The sequence below is a fragment of the Bufo gargarizans genome, chromosome 1 (genome assembly GCF_014858855.1).
Source record: "Bufo gargarizans isolate SCDJY-AF-19 chromosome 1, ASM1485885v1, whole genome shotgun sequence".
NCBI lineage: Eukaryota > Metazoa > Chordata > Amphibia > Anura > Bufonidae > Bufo > Bufo gargarizans.
Window position 1 is genome coordinate 457,540,677 of NC_058080.1, and position 27,858 is coordinate 457,568,534.

At 44.6% G+C, this 27,858-nt stretch overlaps 1 protein-coding gene across 1 annotated transcript in view; it reads left to right on the plus strand.

Moving 5' to 3' along the window:
• Window positions 1-233: 233 nt before the first annotated feature.
• CFAP95 (cilia and flagella associated protein 95) overlaps window positions 234-27,858 on the plus strand; it is a 72,700-nt gene continuing 45,075 nt past the window's right edge. The window contains exons 1-3 of the mRNA XM_044272855.1: window positions 234-592; window positions 4,259-4,370; window positions 27,554-27,675. Of these exons, the coding sequence (XP_044128790.1) occupies window positions 477-592; window positions 4,259-4,370; window positions 27,554-27,675 (350 nt within the window). The 5' untranslated portion in view covers window positions 234-476. The remainder of the gene's footprint in view (window positions 593-4,258; window positions 4,371-27,553; window positions 27,676-27,858) is intronic.

Here is a 27,858-nt window from a genome sequence, read left to right on the forward strand (position 1 = left end):
CCCAGACGCATGCGCAGGTTCCCGGCGTGCTGCTAAGTTCAGCCTTGAGACGTTCACTAGAGTGTCCTTTTGGGCATGCGCAGATGGAGAAAAGTGAGACACGCCCCCCGACGTCATCGCTCATGCGACAGGAAGTCAGAGTGTAGGGAAATCTCACGAGGTAGGGTAGAATAACGCGTCAGCTTATGGCGGATTGATCCATACAGCACAGCGGCTCTTAGCGTCTATGTTACCATGGCAGCGGGGGGCTATGTTCTGAAATATTTACTGTGCCAGTCTAAAGGGCGATGTAAAATGTAATTTCTGTCCATTGTAACTATAGTTATAACGTTATAGTGGAAAATTCCTTTCAGATATAAATAGAGAAGAAAGAGTCTGCGCACTACTTTACAGGAGACCACAGGCGGAAGCCTACTACAGCGCAGCCGCGCATTGTCCCATCGTTAGTATTAGCTGCGGCATACTCCTGACTTATAATGGCCATGTATGTTATAGACGAGCCCTTCAGGGGGCACCTGCTGGAAAGGAAAGGCTCCCTGTACCTCCGCTCCCATCACATGCACTATGACAAGCCCACCAAGGTGTCCGGCTGGTAAGAGAACCAGGACTCACAATCTGTAGAGATGTCTTCTGTAGACTGTCTACCTGCCAGTCTGTTCCTCTCTTATTCCCACATTCCTTCCCATGACTATTTTCTTTCTTTGTACACAGGAGGCGCTAGTGAGCACTCCCAATATTATGTCATATAATCTAGTATACCATCCTTGTATTATACCATACAGCGTATTCGCACTACTATGCTTTATAGTGCAGTCTTTTACTACACGTCCCAAGAGAGGCTGCACTACTGCATGTAGGACCCATACGTGGCTTTACTAGTGTCCTGTAACAAAGTGGTCTTGTTCTCTCTCTATGACTGGCGCTCCGGCGGTTGGCAAGCTACAACTCCCAGCATGCACACTTGCTCTCATAGCAGTAAATGGTGCATGCTGGGAGGTGTAGTGTCGGAGGTTGCTGACCACTGCTTTGCTTACTAAAATCTGCCTTGAGGGGTTAGAAAACACTGGGGGACGTTTATTAAAGGGACTCGCAACAATTTTACCTCATTGGGCAAATTCACTAACAATTCCGCCTAGAAGCAGGCATAAATGTTGGCGAAAAAAGGACTCCAGCCAGGCGCTGACGTAGTTCTTACACCAGGCGCACACACTGCTGTACATTCAGCTATATCTCATCATAGGTTAGCCAAATCTTACAGCAGAGTAGGGGGGAATCTAAGGGCGGTGTAAAAAGCTGGTGAGTTATGTTTTTTTTGTTTGTTTTTTAACCCCTCCAGCCTTATTTTACTAAGCATTCTGTATTAAGAATGCTATTATTTTCCCTTATAACCATGTTAGAAGGGAAAATAATAAAATCTACAGAGCACCGATCCCAAGCCCGAACTTCTGTGAAGAAGTTTGGGTCTGGGTACCAAAACACATTGCACTCGCGCGGAAAAAACTGAACGACGGAACGCAATCACAGTCAAAACTGACTGCAATTGCGTGCCTACTCGCACGATTTTCCCTGATCACACCTGCATTGCATCTATCTGGCCCTCACCCGCAACGCCTGTGTGAAAGAGACCTTATTTGTCTTCAATATGCGATTCTTGTTTTAACATGGATAGCACGCTGTCCTATACATTTAAATGGGGCCATTCACACATTTTTTTTACGGATCCGGTTGACTGTTCCATTTAAAATATCAGACGACCTATTCTAATCCATTTTTCTGGATCAGACTAGCCCAGTAAAGTCTGTGGGCCGGTGAAAAAATGGATGGCTTTCATTTTCAATATGTTAGGGCACTTTCACACGAGCGTTAGAAGAATCCGGCAGTGCCTGCCGGATCCGGAAATTTGTATGCAAATGGATATGTTTTTTTTTATCGGACCTGGTAGACTTATTCATTGAAATACCGGATCCGTCTTTCCGGTATCGTACGGAAAAACAGATCCGGTATTTATTTTTTTCACAGCTAAAAAGAACTGCGCATGCGCAGACTGGAAAACTGGATCAGGTGATGCGGTAATTTCTGGAACACTTGGTACCAGATCCAGCATTAATAAATTTCAATGGAAGTACGGTAGTGTTCCGGGATTTTGGCCGGAAAAAAACGCAGCATGCTGCGGTATTTTGTCCGGTCAAATACCGTACAAAGGACAGAACGGAAGACATCCTGATGCACACTGAACGGATTCCTTTCTATTCAGAAGGCATTGGGACAAAAAGCGTTTTTTTTCCTGTATTGAGCCCCTATACCGGATTTCAATACCAGAAAAGAATAATGCTAGGGTCAAAGTACCCTCAGTAATCCTTTTTTAACTGATCAGTTTTCAAACAGCACAAAAAGTGCAACCAGGAGGTGTCTTCATTGCGCATCTCAGGAGACACTTCTGAGGGCCCTGTTTCAGCACCACCTGAACACCCATGGGGACCATGCCTCCTAGGGTGACAATAAAGCCTACTTCCATTTTTTCCTAGACAGAAAAAAAAAAAACGGGTGAAAAAAACCAGACAAACAGTCTGGAAATGGACACAAAACAGATACGCATTTTCTTAGTGGTGTGCATGAGCCCTTAGGCCTCTATCACACGGGCGTCATGTTTTTGGCCCGGATAAAATCTGGGTGCGTTGCGGGAAAATTCAAAATTTTTCCGCGCAAGTGCAAAACATTGTAATGCGCTTTGAACGCGCGTGAGAAAAATCGCCATGTTTGGTACCCAAACTTCTTCACAGAAGTTCGGGTTTGGGTTCGGTGTTGTGTAGATTTTATTATTTTCCCTTATAACATGGTTATAAGGGAAAATAAGAGCATTCTTTATACAGAATGCTTAGTACAATAGGACTGGAGGGGTTAAAAAAAAAATTATAATAATTTAACTCACCTTAATCCACTTGTTCGCGTAGCCCGGCTTCTCTTCTGTCTTCTTTGAGGAATAGGACCTTTGATGATGTCACTTTGCTCATCACATGATCTTTTACCACGGTGATGGATCATGTGACGGACCATGGGATGAGCGCAGTGACATCACCACAGGTCCTTTTCCTGTACACAGCAAAGAAGAAGAAATAAGAGATGCCGGCTGTGCGAACAAGTGGATCAAGGTGAGTTAAATTATTTTTTAAAATTTTTTAACCCCTCCAGCCCTATTGTACTAAGCATTCTGTATTAAGAATGCTAGTATTTTCCCTTATAACCATGTTATAAGGGAAAATAATAATGATCGGGTCTCCATCCCGATAGTCTCCTAGAAAGCGTGTGTGAAAATCGCACCGCATCCGTACTTGCTTGCGTGTGCTTGCGATTTTTACGCAGCCCTATTCACTTCAATGGGGCCTGCGTTGCGTGGAAAACGCACAAAATGGAACATGCTGCGATTTCCACGCAACGCACAAGTGATTCGTGAAAATCACCGCTCATGTTCACAGCCCAATAGAAATAAATGGGTCCGGATTCAGTGCAGGTGCAATGCGTTCACCTCACGCATTGCACCCGCGTGGAAAAGTCGCCCGTGTGAAAGGGGCCTTAGGGGAACATTTATTACATCAGATACGTCCGTTTTGTGGCTTAAAAAATATTGCAAGGAATCTCGATTGTGGCGTTTTCTGCGACATTTGGTGTTCTGTCACTTTCCACAGTGGTCTATGTTCTGGTCCGCATCTGAGCCGCAGTTTTGGCGGCTCGGATGCTGACCCATTCACTTCAATGGGACCACAAAAGATGTGGACAGCACTCCGTGTGCTGTCCGCATCCGTTGCTCCATTCCGTGGCCCCGCAAAAAAAAAATATAGCATGTCCTATTCTTGTCAGTTTTGCGGACAAGAATAGGCATTTCTACAATGGGCCGTCCGTTCCGCAAATTGCGGAAGGTACACGGGCGGCATCCGTTTTTTGCGGATCCGCAATTTGCGGACTGCAAAAAAACGGAACGGTCATGTACATGTAGCCTAAGGGTTAAAAGTGAGATTAGATTTGGATTATGGCTCATTTACTATCTGTGATTTTTGCAAAAGTCACAGCTCCTCGCCAGGCTACCCCCTGGTCTACTTTTACACATATACTGTAGGTGTAACCCACATTGCACTCACACCAAATATAGCATTAAGGTGCAGAATGTAATACATGTGGCACACGGACACCCGCTGAGCCTTTATGTTAGTCCTCTGTGTATGTAGTGAGTGGACATTGTTGTAATTCATCTGTTGTTGTTTAGGCATCAGAGTCTTGAGGCTGAACCTAAAGATTATGACATCACTGAAGCTCCACTAGGCAAGAAAAATCTATGTCGCTCTACCTACAGCCGATTTGGAAATGTCAATGGTGAAGTGAGTATCATTTATGTGCCAGGTGAATACAGTTTTTTTTCAAAGTGCTGTTCCATGACCTGCAAACGGTTAAAAAGTATGATCTTATATACTCACCTCACTGATTCCCCCGCCGCTCCACTTCCTGATCCTGTTCTCAACACGGCAGGAAATGACACATGCTTCATTCTTGATATCAGACAGTGGACACCATGATGGAACCCAGCGGGCTGTGTATCTATGATACCGGAACCGCGAGGCAGGTGTGAAAAGAGCCTTATCCCGCCCTGTATGCTGTGTCTGCTGTTGGAGAAGGCTGCAGATTGCCGGTATAACATATAAAATACATAGTTGTGCAATTTTCTTTGGTGTTCCATTGTGTAGTAAGTTTTCAATCAGTCTAATTGGGTATAAATTCTGTTGCTTTAACTCCTTAAAGGGGTTGTCCGAATTATGAAAAAAAAATATATAGCACTGAAAATCTGATAGGCAGTAATATATAACTAAGCTAAGTAAGTTTTATGCAAAAAAAATATTTATTTCCTTTTTTCCCTGGTTCTCGTCTGGCCCTTTGTTTACATGCAATAAAAACAATCTCTGCCCCTCCCCCTGCTCTGCTAAGGGAGTGGATACAAGAGCTGCCCTGAGTGACATGTCTGCCTGCTGGGAGACTCAGCAGCATGTTGTATGTGTAGAACTACAAGTCCCAGCTGTATAATGACACTGCTAAGGGAGTAAATACAAGTGTTGCCCTGAATGACATGTCTGCCTGCTGGGAGACTCAGCAGCATGTTGTATGTGTAGGACTACAAGTCCCAGCTGTATAATGACACTGCTAAGGGAGTGAATACAAGAACAGCCCTGAGTGACATGTCTGCCTGCTGGGAGACTCAGCAGCACGTTGTATGTGTAGGACTACAAGTCCCAGCTGTATAATGACACTGCTAAGGGAGTGGATACAAGAGCTGCCCTGAGTGACATGTCTGCCTGCTGGGAGACTCTGCAGCATGTTGTATGTGTAGAACTTCAAGTCCCAGCTGTATAATGAAACTGCTAAGGGAGTGAATACAAGAGCTCCCCTGAGTGACATGTCTGCCTGCTGGGAGACTCAGCAGCATGTTGTATGTGTAGGACTACAAGTCCCAGCTGTATAATGACACTGCTAAGGGAGTGGATACAAGAGCTGCCCTGAGTGACATGTCTGCCTGCTGGGAGACTCAGCAGCATGTTGTATATGTAGGACTACAAGTCCCAGCTGTATAATGACACTGCTAAGGGAGTAAATACAAGTGTTGCCCTGAGTGACATGTCTGCCTGCTGGGAGACTCAGCAGCATGTTGTATGTGTAGGACTACAAGTCCCAGCTGTATAATGACACTGCTAAGGGAGTGGATACAAGAGCTGCCCTGAGTGACATGTCTGCCTGCTGGGAGACTCAGCAGCATGTTGTATATGTAGGACTACAAGTCCCAGCTGTATAATGACACTGCTAAGGGAGTAAATACAAGTGTTGCCCTGAGTGACATGTCTGCCTGCTGGGAGACTCAGCAGCATGTTGTATATGTAGGACTACAAGTCCCAGCTGTATAATGACACTGCTAAGGGAGTAAATACAAGTGTTGCCCTGAGTGACATGTCTGCCTGCTGGGAGACTCAGCAGCACGTTGTATGTGTAGGACTACAAGTCCCAGCTGTATAATGACACTGCTAAGGGAGTGGATACAAGAGCTGCCCTGAGTGACATGTCTGCCTGCTGGGAGACTCTGCAGCATGTTGTATGTGTAGGACTACAAGTCCCAGCTGTATAATGACACTGCTAAGGGAGTAAATGCAAGTGTTGCCCTGAATGACATGTCTGCCTGCTGGGAGACTCAGCAGCACGTTGTATATGTAGGACTACAAGTCCCAGCTGTATAATGACACTGCTAAGGGAGTGAATACAAGAGCTGCCCTGAGTGACATGTCTGCCTGCTGGGAGACTCAGCAGCACGTTGTATATGTAGGACTACAAGTCCCAGCTGTATAATGACACTGCTAAGGGAGTGAATACAAGAGCTGCCCTGAGTGACATGTCTGCCTGCTGGGAGACTCAGCAGCACGTTGTATATGTAGGACTACAAGTCCCAGCTGTATAATGACACTGCTAAGGGAGTGGATACAAGAGCTGCCCTGAGTGACATGTCTGCCTGCTGGGAGACTCAGCAGCATGTTGTATGTGTAGAACTACAAGTCCCAGCTGTATAATGACACTGCTAAGGGAGTAAATACAAGTGTTGCCCTGAATGACATGTCTGCCTGCTGGGAGACTCAGCAGCATGTTGTATGTGTAGGACTACAAGTCCCAGCTGTATAATGACACTGCTAAGGGAGTGTATACAAGAGCTGCCCTGAGTGACATGTCTGCCTGCTGGGAGACTCAGCAGCATGTTGTATATGTAGGACTACAAGTCCCAGCTGTATAATGACACTGCTAAGGGAGTAAATACAAGTGTTGCCCTGAGTGACATGTCTGCCTGCTGGGAGACTCAGCAGCATGTTGTATGTGTAGGACTACAAGTCCCAGCTGTATAATGACACTGCTAAGGGAGTGGATACAAGAGCTGCCCTGAGTGACATGTCTGCCTGCTGGGAGACTCAGCAGCATGTTGTATATGTAGGACTACAAGTCCCAGCTGTATAATGACACTGCTAAGGGAGTAAATACAAGTGTTGCCCTGAGTGACATGTCTGCCTGCTGGGAGACTCAGCAGCATGTTGTATATGTAGGACTACAAGTCCCAGCTGTATAATGACACTGCTAAGGGAGTAAATACAAGTGTTGCCCTGAGTGACATGTCTGCCTGCTGGGAGACTCAGCAGCATGTTGTATATGTAGGACTACAAGTCCCAGCTGTATAATGACACTGCTAAGGGAGTAAATACAAGTGTTGCCCTGAGTGACATGTCTGCCTGCTGGGAGACTCTGCAGCATGTTGTATGTGTAGGACTACAAGTCCCAGCTGTAAAATGACACTGCTAAGGGAGTGGATACAAGAGCTGCCCTGAGTGCTGGGCGAATTAACAGCAACTTGTAAGTGTAGAACGTATAATGACACTGCTAAGGTAGTGGATACAAGTGCTGCCCTGAGTGACATGTCTGCCTGCTGGGAGAATCAGCAGCAACTTGTTTGTGTAGAACTACAAGTCCCAGCTGTATAATGACACTGCTAATACACACAGGATCTTTCCGCTACCTTCTTGTGCAATGCTCTCTCTAGTCTGTCAGCTCCTGTGCCCAGAATTGTCACTGCTGCAGCTAGCCAGTCTGTGCAGCTGAATGGGTTAAGAATCCTAGAAGAGAGCAGTGAAGGGAGGGGGGGGGGGGGAGTGGCCAGCACAGTGACTTCTGGTTTACAGGCTTGTAAACAAACTTTATCAGAGCAGGGAGAGAATCTGACATCACAGGTCATGTGACCCTCAGTTAAATCTGAAAAACCAGGCACTGCAGATAAAGTGAGTTAATTGGAAAGCTGTTACATTTGCCCAGTTAGGACAAAAAGAACAAAAAAATAACTTGGACAACCCCTTTAAAGAGAACAACATGTCAGCAGGATCAACCCTATTGGAGTATGATAGCTGCCTATATGCTATAATGGTACCAATCCTAGCTATATCCTGGGATTTAATTTGTTCTCTCGTCTTCTATCCCATGTTGAAAAATATATGAAAACAGAATTGATAACTGCCATGCGAAAATCTGTTGTGGCGTTCCCAAGATAAAGGCTTTTATTCTTTATGCTAATTAGGACTTTAGTGCACTGAGGGGTGTGGCCAGCACTGCGGAGCTAAGGTGCACCGAGGCTAGACCCCACCCCTCAGTGCTATGAAACCCCCATTTCCATAAACAATTAAAGGGGTATTCCGGTTGTTAGAAGTAATTAGAATGCAATTGTTCCATGTGTGCCATTTCAGTGCCCAGTGTGTGCCAGTGTGAAAAGCAAGCCCTCTTCTTATTATATTGTGTTTCCTGGTTTTAGAATGACCCCACAGGTGACCCTATGCTCCATGTGCATCTTGAGGCCCAATGCGGTGACATCTGTAGAGGCTCTGGGGCAAATAATAAATGGAACCCCCAGAATTAACCCCATTTTTAAAACTCTGCCCTTCAAGGTATTAAGGGATGTAGTCAGCATTTTGACCCTACAGATATTTAGCAGAAATGAATGCGCAGATGACCGTGCACGTTTTCCACAGATATGTCATTTCAGTGCCCAGTATGTGGTGCCCAGCATGTGCCATCTGAGACACCACATTCCTTAAATTGTTAGGCAGGTTCTACCGGGTACCGAAATGGCATGAACCTGGAAGTAAGCTGATGTTTGAGAAGGAAAAGACCACCTTTTGCAGTGCAGATTTTGATGGATAGGTTTATGGGCGCCATATTGCTATTTTCTGACAACCATCTGTTTTTTATTTTTCTCTCCGCGCAGTTGTGTGAGGGCTTATTTTTTTTTTGCGGGATAAGTTGCCATTATCATTGATACTTTTTTGGGGTACATACGACATTGACTTCAATGGGTCCGTGGTCCATATCTACGCCCAAGAATAGGACATGTTCTATCTTTTGCGGAAATTACATACAGATGCTAAAAGCACATGGACGCCTTCTGTGTGCTTTCCACATCATTATTATTTATTTGAAAGCGGCATTAATTGCTTTATGTCAAGAGATGGTTACACATACAAAATATAAGAAATCACTGATCAAACACTGACCAAATCACTGAAATGTGAACTAGGCCTAATATTGAGAAAGTTTAGTGTTACACATCCTCATGGCCACTAGAGGGTGCACTAATACTGAATGCCAGAAGCTTTCTAGTCTGCTGTGTCTTTTATTCCTTGCTGCCTTTTGCTAGTCCTAAACCAGGAGAAGTCTGGTGGAAAACGCAGTACATTTCTTCCTTCAGATGGTTTGCAACCGGCAAAATAAATTAAATATGGCCATACTCAATGTGATGCATGGACAATAAAGATTGGCATTGTTTTATCGGGACAAAAGCTTACATAAGGAACTAGTAAAGAACATGTGGGGACCATAGAACCCAATGCTTTAGTTTTAGACTGGAGGTTTGGGGAACACATTCACTTGTCCTTTGCAATAGTTGGGGATCACCCTCTATTAACAATACATTCTAATAGAAAATATGATGAGGAGTGGTCCAAAGAGGGCGGCTTCTTTACGTCTAATATTTAGACGGTGTAAAGAAGTACCAGTGCTGATGCTGGATGATAATTACATGTCTAGCAAGATAATTCTCTTTCTGCATGCACCATTCTGGTAAATGTGGGGCAGTTTCTGGGTTTATCCCCCAACTTTATGACTGTACTAGCTGAAGGACCGGCTTCGCTCAGGTATATTTAATCTATTTCATTTAATGTTTGTGTGTTGTTAAAATATATCAACACAATCCACTATAACAGTGACATCTATAACACCCAGCTCCCAAAACAGTGACCTCCACAGCCCCCCACCCCTTAACACTGACCCCACCACAGTGCCCCGTCCCTTAAAATTGGATCTCCACAGCAGCCCACCCCCTTAACTTTGACCTTTACAGCAGCCTTCCCCTTTAACAGTGACTTTCACAGCATACCACCCCCTTGACATTGACCTCCACAGGGGCCCGTCCCCTTAACATTGGCTTTTACTGGAAGGGGCGTGTCCTTTTGAACAGCTCACTCTAAGACAGCAGCACTGTGCTGTCTGAGTGTAAGCTGCAGGGAGAAAGTCATCCTCCCTCCCACCCCTGCACCTGACAGAAGTAGATTTTTACCTTCATTTTTTCAATCCCTATCGGCTGAGGAGTGGAGGGGGCGTGTCTAACCAGATCTGGGCGTGGCTTATCAGGACCTAGAAGTAGATTTTAAACTTCATTTTTTTCAATCTGTCAGCTGAGGGAGGGGGCATGGCCTAAGAGCATCAGGGGCATGTCCTTTTGAACAGCTCACTCTAAGACAGCAGCACTGTGCTGTCTGAGTGTAAGCTGCAGTGAGAAAGTCACCCTCCCTCCAACCCAGGGCCGGTGCAAGGATTTTTGCCACCCTAGGCAAAGATCCATTTTGCCGCCCCCTCATGTCACTCACTAACTGACAGACACACAGACAGACACACATACACTCAGACACTCACTGAATGACGTACACAGAAACTCATGATAGACATAAACACTGATAGACATACTCACTGACAGACACACATACACTCACTGACAGACAGATACTCATTAACTGACAGACACTCACTGACAGACATACACCTACCCACTGAAACACACACACACACACACATATACTCACTGACAAACACACAGACACTTACTGACCGACAGACATCCACACTCACTGACACTCACTCACTGACATACATACACAGACACTCAATGACAGACACACATACATTTACTGACAGAAAGACAGAAATACATACACTCACTCACTGACATAAATACACAGGCAGACACTCACTCAGTCAAACACTCAAGAGCCGCTCGCCCAGGGCTGCAGCCCCAGTCAGGGGGAGCCCACCTAGTTCGCCTATATGGTTGCATCGGCCCTGCTCCCACCCCTGCAACTGTCAGAAGTTGATTTTTACCTTCATTTTTTCAATCCCTGTTGGCTCAGAAGTGGGAGGGGGCGTGGCCTTATCAGATCAGGGGTGGGGCTTAGCGGAACCTGGGGGAGGAGTTTTATGTCTTTTGAGGGTGGACACTTTGTGGCAGGGGGCGTGTCTGGGCTCCTTTCTGCAAGAGTGACGCCCCTCTGGGCACCTTACTGGCTCATTTGCATACCAAATAAACTGGACTTTCAGAGGATAAAAACATCTATTGCTGGAACAAAGGCACATCTGGAAATAAGGTACTAAGTGCTATTAGGCCATGGCTTTACTTCAATAGTGATTATCTTGGTGACAGATTTCCTTCAAAAGGTCTCCTACAGCAGTGAAGAAAAATGGCTGGGTTGTTATGGAAACCTGGAGTAAAACTCTGTATGTGGAGACTGGAGGACCTGCGAGCCTCTATTGGCTAAGGGTCATGTGACCAAGCTTCTATTGGCTAATGCATTTTTTTGGGAATATCTCAGGAACGGTACGTCCTAGAGAGCTGAGACCTGGTCTAAAACCTTCCCGGACACCTGATGTACCTGTGTGCAAAATTTTGTGATTGTAAATGCGACGGTGCGGATTCCTATAGCGGACATACACACACATACATACACTCACTCAGCTTTATATATTAATAATAAAATCTGTCCCATAGTGTATTGCATTGACCTCATACTTGTCCTTGTCATGCCGCCCAGGTGACAGTATAGTAATCACAGGAAAACAACCTGTTATAAAACGTAGCCTTTAATTTAATATACAAATAAAATAACAAACTCCCACAAACAAATATAGAAAAGGAACAAAAAAGAAAGAAGAAAAATTGTCACCATGACGACATAAGGGATGATGCTGTAACGCTCAATGGCATGAGTCAATAATGAACAGGGTGGACAGTCGTGGATAATAGTCTGTCCCTGAGTCTAGCCCTAGACTCAGTACCCCTGCCTATATACGGGACTACCGTCCTGACAAGGACGATCCCGTGTTCTGGAACCTCCTATTGGGTCCTGGAATGACCCTAAAGTGTTGGTGACTACCTGATGGGGACCTACACTAGGTTACAGAACAAACAAAAAAAGGGTATTAGATGTTACAGTCTACAGAGCACTGAACCGTCCTTGCTCGTGGATGCTGCATCTACGGGCGGATAAATGCTCAAAATATTACGTCATGGAAGATACTAAGATAACCACAAGTGTGATCATCAATAATCATATATATCATCAAAGAGAAAAAAATAAATTAATGTGTAATGTTCACACACAAGAAAACTGCCATATACATTTGTACATACGAGTGTGTTTTATATATACAAAGTTGGCACCAGAGAACTGCCTCCTAGATTGGTGGCGTATAGTCAGGTGCCCAAGTCCCAACGCGTTTCACCCTAATTGATTGTCGGGTTCATCAGGGGACATATTCTAGTATAGTGCTATTCTTAGGCATCAGTAATCATTGAGAAGTGGCAACGCAGTAGGCCGAACTCTCAATTGTGATGACATAGTTCAACTGGTATTGATAACCTAGTCAATTCAATCATTTAAGCTTCAACGAGTATAAATGCAAAGCCCGCAGAATCAGGACCATCCCATAACATATCATGCCCAGATCATACTGGAGATACATGAAAAAGTGGCCCTGTAGGGTGTACACTCAGGGGTGTATCTATCACAAGGCAAACAAGGCATTTGCCTTGGGCGGCACTTGCCAATGGGGTGGCAAAATGCCTTGTTTGCTTAGTGATAGTTACGCAATACGCTAAATATTTTTTTTGCACCTTGTCCGATCCGATCCTTCACTATGCGAGCGGCATCGCCGGCGCCACATAGTGAAGGAGTTGAAAGACTTACTTCCTCCTCCTCCTCCTGACTTCCTCCTGACCTCTCCTGCCTTTTGCGTCCGCGCGTTGCCGTCGTGACGTCACACGGAGGTGGAGTCACGGGCTGGCAACGATAGGGTGAGCCTTATCTCCTCCAAGTGCAGAACGGATCCTGCACACGGTCACCGTGAACACTGAGGCCAGGCCCCGGCCACCAATGCACTGATCCCTAAGCCTGCTGTCTTCAAAAACTGTAAGTACTTAAATTACAGTAATTCACTAAAGATCTATTACTTAGTTGTTTTATGGGGTAAGGGGGTTGGGACCCGTTGAGTGGTTAGAGGGGGGAAAAGGGGTGGGTCAAATTTATATTAGGGGGGTGCCCAAGTTTAGTCTCACCTAGGGCAGCACAAAACCAAGATACACCACTGTGTACACTCCCACAGGGATACACAGACCAGATATAGGTATGCGATCCCAGTGTACATAGTAGGAGTGATAACCCTCAGATACAAACTTACACGTGTAATGACACGTCAGATTGTAAGCAATCAGATGCTACTTGCGTGCCTGGACGCTGTCAGGCCGGCTCCGGACTGTCCGTGGGATTAACAATGTACCCACTGCCGCTTAAGCCGTAGCCCGTGTGCAAACTATTGGGAGCAAATAGAAGATACCAAGTGTTAACCCGATGAGAACCAGCACACGTATCTACCTTAAAACAGCACAGCGGATCTGTACCCCGGAACTATTGATTAGGTGGGAGGGTGAGATAGTAGAGAGTTCCCTACGTCTTATGTGATTGCTGTTGGATCAGGAGCAGGTTAATTTGGAGACTGTGGAGAGATCACTGAATGCTCAGGTGGAGATAGCCCTGGGGTTCAAGGACCACCCAGAGTTCTCCAAAAAAGAAACCGGGTTGCAAACTAATATAGAGAGGTTTAAATCCAATCTCGTAGAACGGAAACACCGACAATTTATCAAAGATTTATCCGACTTTAGAAACAAAACAGCGTATATAATAACACAGTCCACCGAAAAAGTCTCGGCCAGTGAAGGTTCGGCCTCTGAGGCTGACAGCTCAGATTTGGACTATCATCAATCCCAACAACAGCAATACTCCAGACGTCGAGGTAATTGGAGAGGCAGGGGCCGGGGTAGGGGGAGAGGACAATATAACTACAATCAGAGATCTCAGAATAGAGGCTATATACCTACTGGCCAAAAACCTGGGGCATCATGGGGCACACAGGCCCCCTCCCTACAAATCACAAGGACAGAAAGTCCTGCCGGCCCAGCACCGGTAAACAGGTCAACAACGGCCCCAACTGGAGCAACCCTGTCCGATGCTGCAACTCTTTTTTAGGCCCTCCTCCGCCCAACACTTATATCCTGAGGGATCGTACTCAAATACAGTCCCAACCGGTGAAAAAGCACTGATCAGACCAGAGGGTCAACCTGTGATTTTGAATCTGTCTGGAATAGACCTATCAGCAGACGAACAGAAACTATTAAGTAAGGGATTATCATTTGTGCCAACTACCCGTTTTTGTCTCTTTGACTGGGTCAATGACCTCCACTTGTTTGTGAGAAAATTAAGGTGGCGCAAGTTATTTTGCGCCTCCGAAAAAAAGAGGAGCCTTGAACTTGGACTCGAACCAGGTGACCTTTTGGGCTATGATGCCCTAATGGGTCTATTGGACGACAATGACTGCCCTCCTGGTCAAGGTCCGTTTACGGATCTGAGGAATAAGAGTACCATTATGCCTCCCAAAACACGGGGTGAGGCTCACATCGACCTATTCCTTAGGTCAGTCACGAGGGACCTAGGGAACATCGCACCCTTACAAACGGGTACTAGGAAGAACTATACATCAAGGGAAATGGAAATATTACGTGTCTTGGGCACTAATAAACAACTCATCTTTAAACCTTCGGATAAGGGTGGGAACGTTGTGGTTATGTCCTGTAAGCAATACTGTGACATGTGCATGTCCCTCCTGTCTGATAAAACCAGCTACGAATTACTTAAACTGGATCCTACTCAGGCCTACGCAAAAGAACTAACCCAGATCCTACAGGAGGCCCTTAAGGGGAGGCTTATTGATCGGCGAGAGTGTGACTACCTGGGACCATCAAACCCCCGGGTGGCCACTTTCTATTGTCTCCCTAAGATCCATAAGGGAACGGTCCCCCTCAGGGGCCGCCCAATTGTATCTGGAATAGGGGGCTTAACGGAACACGTAGGCACCTATATAGATAAGATATTGCGCCCTTTTGTCATGTCTTTACCCTCATATCTACGTGACACGAATGACCTGCTTAAACGCATAGATGGTATTTCCCTGGATCCAGGGGTCTGGCTAGCCTCTATTGATGTGGAAGCTCTCTATACCTCCATTCCACACAATAAGGGTCTGGCAGCCGCCAAATACTTTTTAGACACAAGATCCACCGATCTCAAAGATCACAACCACTTTGTGATTAGACTCCTTGACTTCGCCTTAAACCACAACTATTTTGTGTTCGATGGTCGTTTCTACCACCAGCTCAGGGGCACGGCGATGGGGAGCCCTTGTGCGCCAACCTACGCCAACTTGCTCCTGGGCTGGTGGGAGGATACCATTGTGTTTACGGAAGGGATGCACCCGCCATATAATATCTTGGTCGAGGTTCATCGACGATATTTTGTTATTTTGGTCCGGCACCCGGGTAGAATTTGATGAATTCATGAAGGTCTTGAATACGAACCACATAGGTTTGTTCTTTACCTACGAACTACAATCCAGTTCGATAAATTTTCTTGACTTACAGATCAGTAAGAATATGAACAACACCCTAACTACCACATTGTTCCGAAAACAAACTTCAACGAATAGCTTACTGAGGTGGGAGAGTTTTCACCCCAAACCGCTTAAAAAGGGTATCCCTAAAGGACAGTTTCTGCGGATACGCAGAAACTGTTCTGATCCAACTGAATTTAGCAAACAAGCCAGTACCCTGTTCCATCGGTTCAAACAGAGGGGATACTCGGACGGCTGTCTTTATGAGGCTTGGAGCCATGCTGAATCCACTGATAGATCAGCACTTATCCATTCTGTAGGTAAAAGAAAAGAACCAGATGACACCATTAGAATTATTGGTACATATGATACTGAGTTGAACTAAGTTCGTCAAATAATAGGGCGCTACTGGTCATTAATTAAATCTGACCCTGACCTAACTGACCTTCTTTCGGAGAATCCCTCCTTCACTTTCAGTTGGCCTGGTCTATATGGCCCAGTGTATATGCGGTCTCAGGTATGTTGGTAAAACATGCAGGGCCTTTAAGAAGAGGATCCTGGAACATATTGGAGACATTCGTCACAAGCGTGACAAGCCTCTGTCCAGGCATGTGGTTTTCAAACATGGAGGAGACTTAAAAACAATAAGCTTCTCCATGATAGAAATAATAAAACACTCCATCAGAGGAGGAGACATTGACATTATCCTGAGACAAAAAGAGTCAAAATGGATACATATGCTAAACACCATGTCACCAGCAGGATTAAACGAAAACATCGATTACTCCTGCTTTTTATAGCCAACCATATGCCCGTATCTAATATGGGAGCGAAATATATATATGAGCACAGTGTGAATCTAAGAAGGGAGACGAGTGGCCCATCCCTACCACTGTTGGCTCTGATCTATCCCATTTTATTATATTACATTATAAAATAATTCACTCTATTCACAATGACATTAGATTGGAGTAAATATATAGCTTTAACATGCCTGCAGAAAATTTCTTTTCTTTATTGGTATCATTTCCTCCCATAACTGTGCATTTTGATTGCACTATGATTTAAGAGATGCAGTCTGCCCTGGATATGTCCCCCACTTCGGTCACACTGTATTCAGCAGTAGACTCAAATGGTAGATACATTGGCGCAATCAATTATCGATAATGTATCCTCATGGGGAGCAGATGATCGGTGCATCCATACAGAGTGTTGTGATGAGGTATTGCTCATTCCACTAGACTGGATGGCGATCACGTCAGTAAGGGGTGTGCCGTATACATCCAATCACTGTTCACCTGAGCCGGTCGTCCCACGTGACTGGAGGTCCTTGACAGCGTCATCAGGTACGGCCTTGACGCCGGCTGATGACGCGATGCGATAATTGCGTCATCATGGACGCAATAGATGACGTCATCATGGACGGCCCTGACTGAGGCTGTGGATGATGCGTCACCAGCTTTTGAGCATGCCCATTAAGGGCATGAGAGGACGGCATAAGGTAGGGATCCAGGAGGGCATCTGTTTATAACAGCGCATGATAACCACGCCCATAATGGGCGGTACTAAGCGCCCGTAGATGTAAACCCACACCCATACTAACAGGGATCAAGTAGGGCAGTTGTTACACAATGCCGTATACGAGCCACGCCCACTATGGGCGGCACCAAACGCCCTATTTTGTGTATTCACGCCCATACTGCGCGTGTTACAGAGATAGGCCCAATTGAGCTGGCTCCACCCATTGGGTAGGGAGAGCGGGTTATTTAAACCTGACAACTTACCCTGCACATTGACCTCACACACAGGACCAGTGAGGCTCCATTACCTGTGAGTCCTCCATCAACCTCAAGATCCTTTTTCATCTATAACAGGTTGGTCATTGTGGTTCTCATCGGGTTAACACTTGGTATCTTCTATTTGCTCCCAATAGTTTGCACACGGGCTACGGCTTAAGCGGCAGTGGGTACATTGTTAATCCCACGGACAGTCCGGAGCCGGCCTGACAGCGTCCAGACACGCAAGTAGCATCTGATTACTTACAATCTGACGTGTCATTACACGTGTAAGTTTGTCCCTGAGGGTTATCACTCCTACTATGTACACTGGGATCGCATACCTATATCTGGTCTGTGTATCCCTGTGGGAGTATGCACCCTACAGGGCCACTTTTTCATGTATCTCCAGTATGATCTGGGCATGATATGTTATGGGATGGTCCTGATTCTGTGGGCTTTGCATTTATACTCGTTGAAGCTTAAATGATTGAATTGACTAGGTTATCAATACCAGTTGAACTATGTCATCACAATTGCATACTGGCCTACTGCGTTGCCACTTCTCAATGATTACTGATGCCTAAGAATAGCACTATACTAGAATATGTCCCCTGATGAACCCGACAATCAATTAGGGTGAAACGCGTTGGGACTTGGGCACCTGACTATACGCCACCAATCTAGGAGGCAGTTCTCTGGTGCCAACTTTGTATATATAAAACACACTCGTATGTACAAATGTATATGGCAGTTTTCTTGTGTGTGAACATTACACATTAATTTATTTTTTCCTCTTTGATGATATATATGATTATTGATGATCACACTTGTGGTTATCTTAGTATCTTCCATGACGTAATATTTTGAGCATTTATCCGCCCGTAGATGCAGCATCCACGAGCAAGGACGGTTCAGTGCTCTGTAGACTGTAACATCTAATACCCTTTTTTTGTTTGTTCTGTAACCTAGTGTAGGTCCCCATCAGGTAGTCACCAACACTTTAGGGTCATTCCAGGACCCAATAGGAGGTTCCAGAACACGGGATCGTCCTTGTCAGGACGGTAGTCCCGTATATAGGCAGGGGTACTGAGTCTAGGGCTAGACTCAGGGACAGACTATTATCCACGACTGTCCACCCTGTTCATTATTGACTCATGCCATTGAGCGTTACAGCATCATCCCTTATGTCGTCATGGTGACAATTTTTCTTCTTTCTTTTTTGTTCCTTTTCTATATTTGTTTGTGGGAGTTTGTTATTTTATTTGTATATTAAATTAAAGGCTACATTTTATAACAGGTTGTTTTCCTGTGATTACAATAATATGCACTGATACCACCTGTGGTCATCATTCCCTCTGACGGGATATTGTCTTAGCTGTGAATCCCCAGGTGACAGTATAGGTCATCTCTCTCCAGTACCAGGTAATACTGTATGCTATTGTTTAATTGAAACAATTCTGTCTGGTGTGTGCTTGCTCTGTTTAAAGGGAACCTGTCACCTCAAAAACGCATATAAAACGGCCAGCATTACCTCATAGTATCCCCCAGTCTGTTAATAATCATATGTTTGATCCGTTAGTCTGATGCTCTATAGGTTAAAAAAAACTATGTTTTAAGCGCTATCTTGCCGTTCAGTTTGAAGTCAGGGGGGCAGCGACTTCCTTGCTTCAAGTCAAGGTAAGCACGCCCCCTAACCGTCCCCTCTCTTGTTATATTGACAGCCTGCAGTGCGGCCGGGATCGCATAAGTCTCGCGCATGTGCAGTGTGCCGCTGGAACCCGGTGTTCTGCTAGAATGCTATACCTTGGCAGAAAGCTATACCCGAAAGTGACGCGGCCGCACCGGAATCCGCTGGAGGAGGGTGTTTGCGGTGCTGCACAAGTGCAGATCCACTGGGAAGTAAAAATTATAGCACCGCAGCGGGAGACGCGCGCCCACTTAATGCACATGCGCAAAACCGGCAGGACATACTGCGCACATTCTGCTAAGGTATAGTATTCTGGCAGGCCATATTTCTGAAGGTGCACAGCTGGGCATATTTCTGTGGGGGTACAGCTGGGCATAATAGAATATTAGAATACTATACCTTAGCAGAATGCGCACAGTGTGTCCCGGCCGGTTTCGCGCATGCGCATTAAATGGGCGCGCTTCTCCTGCTCTGGTGCTATAATTTTTACTTACCAGTGGATCTGCGCTTGCACAGCACTGCACACACCCTCCTCCAGCTGATTCCGGCGCGGCTGCGTCACTTCCGGGTATAGCATTCTGGCAGAACACCAGCTAACCGCATTAGCCGGAGACAGGAACGTACCTTACCAAGGAGCGCACCGCGCATGCGCGAGACTTGTGCGGTCCTGGCCACATTAACAGACCGTTAATATATGGGCCGTTTTATATGTGTTTTTAAGGTGACAGGTTCCCTTTCAACCCCTAAGATATTGCTGTCAATAGTGACTACAGCCTCTAAACAGCTCCCTCTGTCCCCTGATTGCCCACCCATGGCAAAATTAGGTATTGTTATGGCAGCCTGTGGCCTTGTATCGGAAGCAGGACTTAATGCGGTTATGTCATGATTAAAAAATGAATATCAGACATCATATAGTCCATGACAATACCTTTCTGACAAAGCTGGAACCGGCCCTGTACCTCACATGGATCCAGAGATTTTCCCATTCTTTGCTCCAGTTGCTCTGCTAGATTCTTTTCAGCCTGGCAGCTCAGGGGCCGTGTCCTTTCTGCTGCAGCTCTCTTCCTGTGACTGTCACAGCTTCTAACAGAACATATGGCTGGTGACAGGTGAAGACTTAAACTGAGCATGTTCGACCAGCTCAGTCAGATGGACATTAAATAAGGAAAAGAACAAACAGCAGGTGGCGCTATACAGATAGATTTCAGTGACTAACTCACTGGCTATACAACATTTTTAATTACATGCCATTACAAAAGTATTTAGATCCAGGTGCTGGTTTAAAAAATGAAGAATATGTTTTTGACACATACCCTTTAATAGGGAGACAGCAGAATCCTCATAGAATGCAGTAGTAACCAAATTAAACGAGTGTTCAGGTAAAGTAAAAAAATAAATAAAGTAAAAAACAATTCAAATCACAACTTTCACAGTTTTACACTTAAAGATAAAATAAATTAGCAATAAATAAATAAACATAATTGGTATTGCCACATCCAAAAATGTCTGTGCTATTAAAATATAAAAATATTTTTCCTGAACGCTGTAATGGAAAAAGAAATCAAAATAGTAGAAATAATGTTTTTTGGTCACCTCGCTCCCTGAAAGAAAAAGATTTAAAGAAGATCAAAAAAGTCTTATGCACTCCAAAATGGTACTAATAAAAACTACAGCTTATCCTCCAGTAGCTCTGTAGATGGAAATATTAAAAAGTTCTGTGTCAGAACATGGCGATGCAAAGAACTTTAGTTTTTATTGTTTTTCAAACTTTTTATTTATTTAAAGTAGTAAAAACTATATAAATTTGGTATTGCCATAATCCTACTTACCCGCAGAATGAGGTCGTCATTTTAGAGTACACTGATCGCCATAACCACAAAAACAAAAAAAACACAAATTTTTCTGTACAATAGTAAATTAAATGGTGCCTTTGTCTCACAAAAAAACAAGCCATCATAGGGTTTTCTGAATGTAAGGGACGAAGGGAAAAACTAAAATTGGCCCGGTGTAGAAGGGGTCAGATAATATTGCTATCCAGACATCTTCGTTATTTACACCCAGTGGAAGTGATACTATTAAGGGTCCATTCACACATCTGATAAATTCTGAAATCTTTGCGGCCTATTTATTATTTTAGCCACCTAGCCGGTACACAGAAATATGCCTATGGCCAGCAGTGATTTCTTATTGAAAGCAATGGTTCCAGCTTCCAGGAAAACAAGACTCGACAGTTGGATTTCTCTTTTGGGATTCATTTCCCTTTATGGTGCATGTATTATAATGAAACCCCGAGGCTGACGAGGAACCTTCCAAAATGACAACTCTAAAGTATTTGCTCAAAGAAACTAATTACTGTATCAGAACTGATGTCAATTTGAGCGATCGCTTGTGTTCGGCGGAAAATGATGTCTGCAGCAGATGAAATTGGCTTTGGTGCTCAGATCAACAGGTTAATAAATGGTTTGCTGCTTGTCAGTGCAGATTCATGATGTTCTTCAGTGATGAAGTGTAAGTAGTGGGCCTGAAGCCCGACGAATATGCAGTAAGCCGGATTGGGGTTATGCACACTGACGCTATAATATGCAATGACTAGGTAAGGTGTAAATGATAGTTAAGAGTTTTTGTTTGTGACGCCAATTGCAGCGGGCTCAGGGAGCAATCCTGAACATAAAACGAACAGAAAGGAGCGGTCTATGACTTCTAACGATTCCCGAAGCAGCAGGGTTACCTGTGTAGTTACTAAACCTGCCAGGACTTACCACTTGGTCCTACCTGGGTACCTAAGATATATAACTCCAGATGTAGGCCATTCGTTTTAAGTGTCTGCATAAAGAAGTCCGTATAAAGGAAGGAGAGAACATGAGCTGTCAAATAAGGCATACAAGAGTAAGTTGCTAAATTTTTTGTTAAGTGCAATGTTAAGTGCAAATGTCACAAATAGTGCATAAATTCACATTGCGGCATCTAGGAGAGAATACACACAATGGGCATGTTATACTTGAACGTTGCATAAAATGTAAACTGGTACAATTAGTGCAAAAATATTAAATAGAAATCACAAAGAGCTCAGGTGATCGTTTGAGTCTTTTCTTTTGGTGCAAGCTTTTATGTTGCAGTAAACATTTTTATAATAAAAGTGGTGCAATTTTATTAATGCAAGAATAGGCTCAAAAATAACTTGAGTCCTTTGACTTGAAGTGCTTGAAGTAGTAGAATCCTCTGGGAAAAAGTAAATTGTAATCCACAGGGATAAAAGTTAATTGTAATCCAAAGGAGGTATAAAATATAATATAAATGCACATATTGAAGAACTATAGTTCCACGAGGTTATCAAGTAACCTGAGAAAGGGGGTAAAACAATGAACTTGGACATGAGGGGTTAAATGCTGATGGGGGGAGTCCTTACAATGCATGACCATCAGGGTGAGGACAAAATAGGGCAACCTGAAAATAAAAACGTTAGAACACACAATGCCAACTGGTCCTCACCCGTCAGGAATAGTCCACGACGTGGCTCCCAAATGTCCTTATTTTAAAGGAGGATGACTTTAGAGAAGGACATCCATGTCCTCCTCACTGCTTGAGCTACTGAAGCGCATCAGGGGGTGCTCTTGCCTCTGGTAGCTCATGGTTACAGCTGTGGTAGTATGCCACTGCCCTCTAGTAATGGCTTTTGGAGTTGGCTGTGCAGACAGCATGGAGAAGGCAGCTGTGACATGCTGCAAGCCGGGATCCCTAGCCGGTGCAGAGGGGTTCAAAACCTCCGGCTGAAGGGGTTCTGGTAGGCAAACAGAAGGTGCCTGAGGCTGCTTCCAGGGCAGTACATAGGGTTGCACCCTAGGGTTAAAGGTCAATACTGAATTGTTTATCTGGCCCACCCGCAGTGTTGGTGGTGCAGTCAGGTCAGGGATAAGAGGTTCAGGTGCTGGCTGGGGCTGTTCCCTGAAACGCAATCTGCCATCTGGGGTTTCTTGCAAAGAACGGACCTTCCCTGCAGAGCCTGGGTCTTCCTGCCAGGTCTCTAGGGCAACTGTAGGGGTCAATGGTTTGTCTTCTTATGGCTCTGTAATATGTGGCAGGAATCTATATCTTCTGCTCTGTCTATCTTCTGCTGTGTATGGGACTGACTAGCTGAGGAGGAATTTGGCTTCTCCTGGTCTCTGAACGCTACTCACAGTTAGCTCACAGGGAATGGTTCTTCCTGGAGTTCTGAAGGTGGCTGCTTGCTTGTCAACCAGCTGAGGCTGAAAGCTCAGACTGGGAATGAAGATCTTTGGTCTCAGCCGAGACATGATCCTGGGTTGGAATCCCTATTTCTGGGAGCTCCTACCAGCACAGCCTTCCCTTAGCCGGGGTGGCTGGCACACTAAGGGTCCATTCACACGTCCTGTTTTTTTTCATCCTGAAAAACGGTCCGTTTTTTGCGGATCCGTTGTTCCTGAAAATGTTTCCGTATGTCATCCGTATGTCATCCGTTTTTTGCGGATCCGCAAAAAACGGAAACATGTATACATTTCAATAATCAAATAAAGTTGTTTGGATTTCTTTGAAAAAAAATTGAAAAAAAAAAAAAAAAAAAAAAAAAAAAAAAATTGGTTATGTGTTTCCAGGAACGGAATCCGCAAAAAACGGATGACATACGGAATGACATCCGAATGTCATCCGTTTTTTGCGGATCCATTGACTTTGTATTGTACCAGGATCCGATTTTTCAGGACAAGAATAGGACATGTTTTATATTTAAACGGACATGCGGAACGGAACAACGGAAACGGACAGCACACATTGTGCTGTCCGATTTTTTCCAGGACCCATTGAAAATGAATGGGTCCAGATCTGGTCCTGATCTGTTCCTGAAAAAACGGAACAGATCAGGAAAGAAAAAACGGACGTGTGAATGGACCCTAACTGTAACTTCCTTCCCTCCCCATGAGGGAGGACATGGGCGAGCCCACTCTGCTCAAAGAGGGGGAGCTAAACTGGAATGTACTATTCCAGTCTAGATATGCTAAACTGTTACTAAGGCCCTGCCAAACACATTGCTGCCACCTGCTGGTGTACATGGAAATTACAGCAAATACATGTAAGGGCTCTTTCACACTTGCATTGTCCGGATCCGTCGTGTACTCCATTTGCCGGAAGTGCCCGCCGGATCCGTAACACCGCAAGTGAACTGAAAGCATTTGAAGACTGATCCGTCTTCAAAATGCATTCAGTGTTACTATGGCAGCCAGGACGCTATTAAAGTCCTGGTTGCCATAGTAGTAGCGGGGGAGCAGTATACTTACCGTCCGTGCGGCTCCCGGGGCGCTCCAGAATGACGTCAGAGCGCCCCATGCGCATGGATGACGTGCCATGCGATCACGTGATCCATGCGCGTGGGGCGCCCTGACGTCACTCTGGAGCGCCCCGGGAGCCGCACGGAGGGTAAGTATACTGCTTCCCCGCTCCCCACTACACTTTACCAGGGCTGCCAGGACTTTAGCGTCCCGGCAGCCATGGTAACCATTCACAAAAAGCTAAACGTCGGATCCGGTAATGCGCCGAAACGACGTTTAGCTTAAGGTCGGATCCGGATTAATGCCTTTCAATGGGCATTAATTCCGGATCCGGCCTTGCGGAAAGTGTTCAGGATTTTTGGCCGGAGCAAAAAGCGCAGCATGCTGCGGTATTTTCTCCGGCCAAAAAACGTTTCAGTCCTGAACTGAAGACATCCTGATGCATCCTGAACGGATTTCTCTCCATTCAGAATGCATGGGGATAATCCTGATCAGGATTCTTCCGGCATAGAGCACCGACGACGGAACTCTATGCCGGAAAATAAATACGCAAGTGTGAAAGAGCCCTAACAGGCTTAGAAAATGCACATTTGTGAGGAATATTACATAAAATCACGTTACCAACAAATAGTAGCGGGGAAAAAGAGTTTAGTAACATAACTCTGGGATGTTACAGATATATTCTCCACCACTCCATATAGTAGGATCACTATAGATGTTCTATGTGTAAAACACTAGAGTCATCTGTTTCTGAACCTGGATTGACTGGGAGATTTACTAAGGCCTTGTTCACACTTCAGTTATTTTCATCAGTGATTGTGAACCAGAACCAGGTGTGGGGTAAAACAAACAGGACAGGTGCAGATCTTTCCATTACACCTTGTCTCTGTGTAGCCTCACAATCACTGATCAAATAACTGACGTGTGAACAAGGCCTTACTGAGTTTTATTACTACAGATATAGTTGAGCCAAGTTTGTCAGATGTTTAAAGTTCAAGGGAACCTGTCACCGGGATTTTGTGTACAGAGCTGAGGACATGAGCTGCTAGATGGCCGCTAGCACATCCGCAATACCCAGTCCCCATAGCTCTGTGTGCTTTTATTGTGTAAAAAAAAACGATTTGATCCGTATGCAAATTACCCTGAGATTAGTCAGAGCTTGAAAAATATGACTCTTCTCTGGTCACACAAGTAAGATATGACTCTTTTATGTTAATTTGCATATGTATCAAATAGTTTTTTTTACACAATAAAAGCACACAGAGCTATGGGGACTGGGTATTGCGGATGTGCTAGCGGCCATCTAGCAACCCATGTCCTCAGCTCTATACCCAAAATCCTTGTGACAGGTTCCCTTTCAGTTTGTCATTTTTGCACAACTCATTATTATATCACTGGGCTGTTTGTCCTGTACAACTATCTGATAATTTTAAAGTCGAAATGTGACAACCCAGTCAATATGTCTTATCTGTCTGTGTCTAATGGAATAAAACTCTGGCGGAGATGATACAATCAGGTATTATTACATGTTACTCGTCCATTTAAAGGGGTTGGCCCCTTCAAAAGAATATTTCCAATAGGACCATAAAGTGCAGGCTGTGGCAGAATAAAACCAAAGCATGTTTTTATGTGACTGAACCTTTAGGAAGTCCCCCAGCCGCCTCTCCGTTGCCTACAGTGCTGGGATGTTTGCCTAGGCAATGGACGGGCAGCCAGGGGACTTCCTAACAGGAGTTCAGATGACATAAAAGCATGAACCATATCATAAATATTCTTCTAAAGTGATCAACCCCTTTAAATCGGGTGCCCCTGAAGTACCTGGGTGCTCCCACAGATTTATCAGCTGGTGATTTTAGCAGCCAGACCTGTACAATCAGCTGATCACATCTTGTGAGAAGATATGCATTCTACTTATTTTGGGCTAAAGATCATTTTTTCAATTGGTCTTTATTAAACATTTTCAGCCACTTTCCCAGTATACGTTAATGTACCGTCATCTGTGTATTTGCAGAGCATCAGGTTTCTGTGTTTACATTGAATCCCATCATCTGACGCCTCATGTGAATCCTTTATCTGTGATCTCCTGAAACTCACAAACACTTATTTAAGTAATATTCTTATCAGTGGGAGAAGACTTGAGCTGCCAAGAGTTCAGGGCTGCAGACTGAGGAGGACAGGCTGCAGATACCCTTTCAATTAACCCCTGTAGTACAAGAACTGCTGGAGTTTTTTAATAAAGACTAATTGAAAAATTGTGGTTTTTTTTGCCAAAAATGAGTGTAGTGCCATAATAAAAACCAAGTTGCCCCCAAAGGTGTCCATAGCCTCATTAGGTGCCATGAATGTGCCGACTGTTGTAAATGCCACCCTTTACAGTTTAAGAGGTAATACATTATAAGTCTGTACGGAGCGCATATTAACAAACTTTTGGAACAGATTGGATTCAGACTTCCCTGTTTCGCTTAACCCTAGCTGGGAGTATATTGCCGGTGCAGTGTGAAAACAGAGGAGGCCGAGTTGTGTGTGGTGACATGACCCTCCATCAGCTGCCATCCCCTGGACAGGACCTCTATGTAGACGGCACAGAAGATTTGCCCAACAAAGGGATATGGCTTATGAAATATAGCAGACGGCACCGAATATCAACAACTCATCACTGGTCATCTGTAGCCAGACAGTGGCCAACCCAGCAGAGCATTGTAATTCCCAGTAGTTTCTGCTGACGCGGGTTGTGATTACTTGTATATTAGGTTACATTTCATGGAAACTGCTCAGGAAGGCCACTTCATTGAGTCTGCCCCTTTCAATTCTTATAATAATTGTGTTGAATTCATTGGCCATAGACCAACTGTTACTGTATATATTGATATTACAAGCCAATCATCCTTTTTTTCCCAATTCTTTTCTTAAACTTGGGGGGAAAAAACATCACGTTTTGGGGATTTTAAAAAGGACAATTAGGCCACTTTTACACTTTTGCATTTTAGACCAACATCCGGTTATGGTTTACAAATGCAAACACAATATATACTGGCGTTACTGGTTCCGGCAGGGGAACAGCCTACCAAAGCAGTAACTACCATGTGCCGGAACCAGTAACGCCAGTGTGAAACAGGCCTTACGTAAATGTTGCTGTGTGAAAGTGACCTGAAATGCAAACAAAAGAAGAAACAAATTAGAAATGTGACCGATAGCTGTATTCTTTTATGTAGGACTGGAATACCACAACTGAACATCAGCTGTCACAGATTCATCATAAAGGAGACTACGAAGTCAGAGATGTCCACAAAAAGATGGTCAGTGAGGACAATCTTGATACTCTGAAATGTGAAAGGTAAGTTTCTGGATAGTTTACAGGTAAATTACTTTACAACTTCAGTGCTTTAGAAACTGTGCTAGCTTATCTGGAATAATTTGGTTTTATCCACTGTAAAGTACCTAGAAACAATGGGTATAGAGATGAATGGATGTCTTAAAGAGCACTTGTCAGCAGGATCAACCCTATTAAACGAGGCAT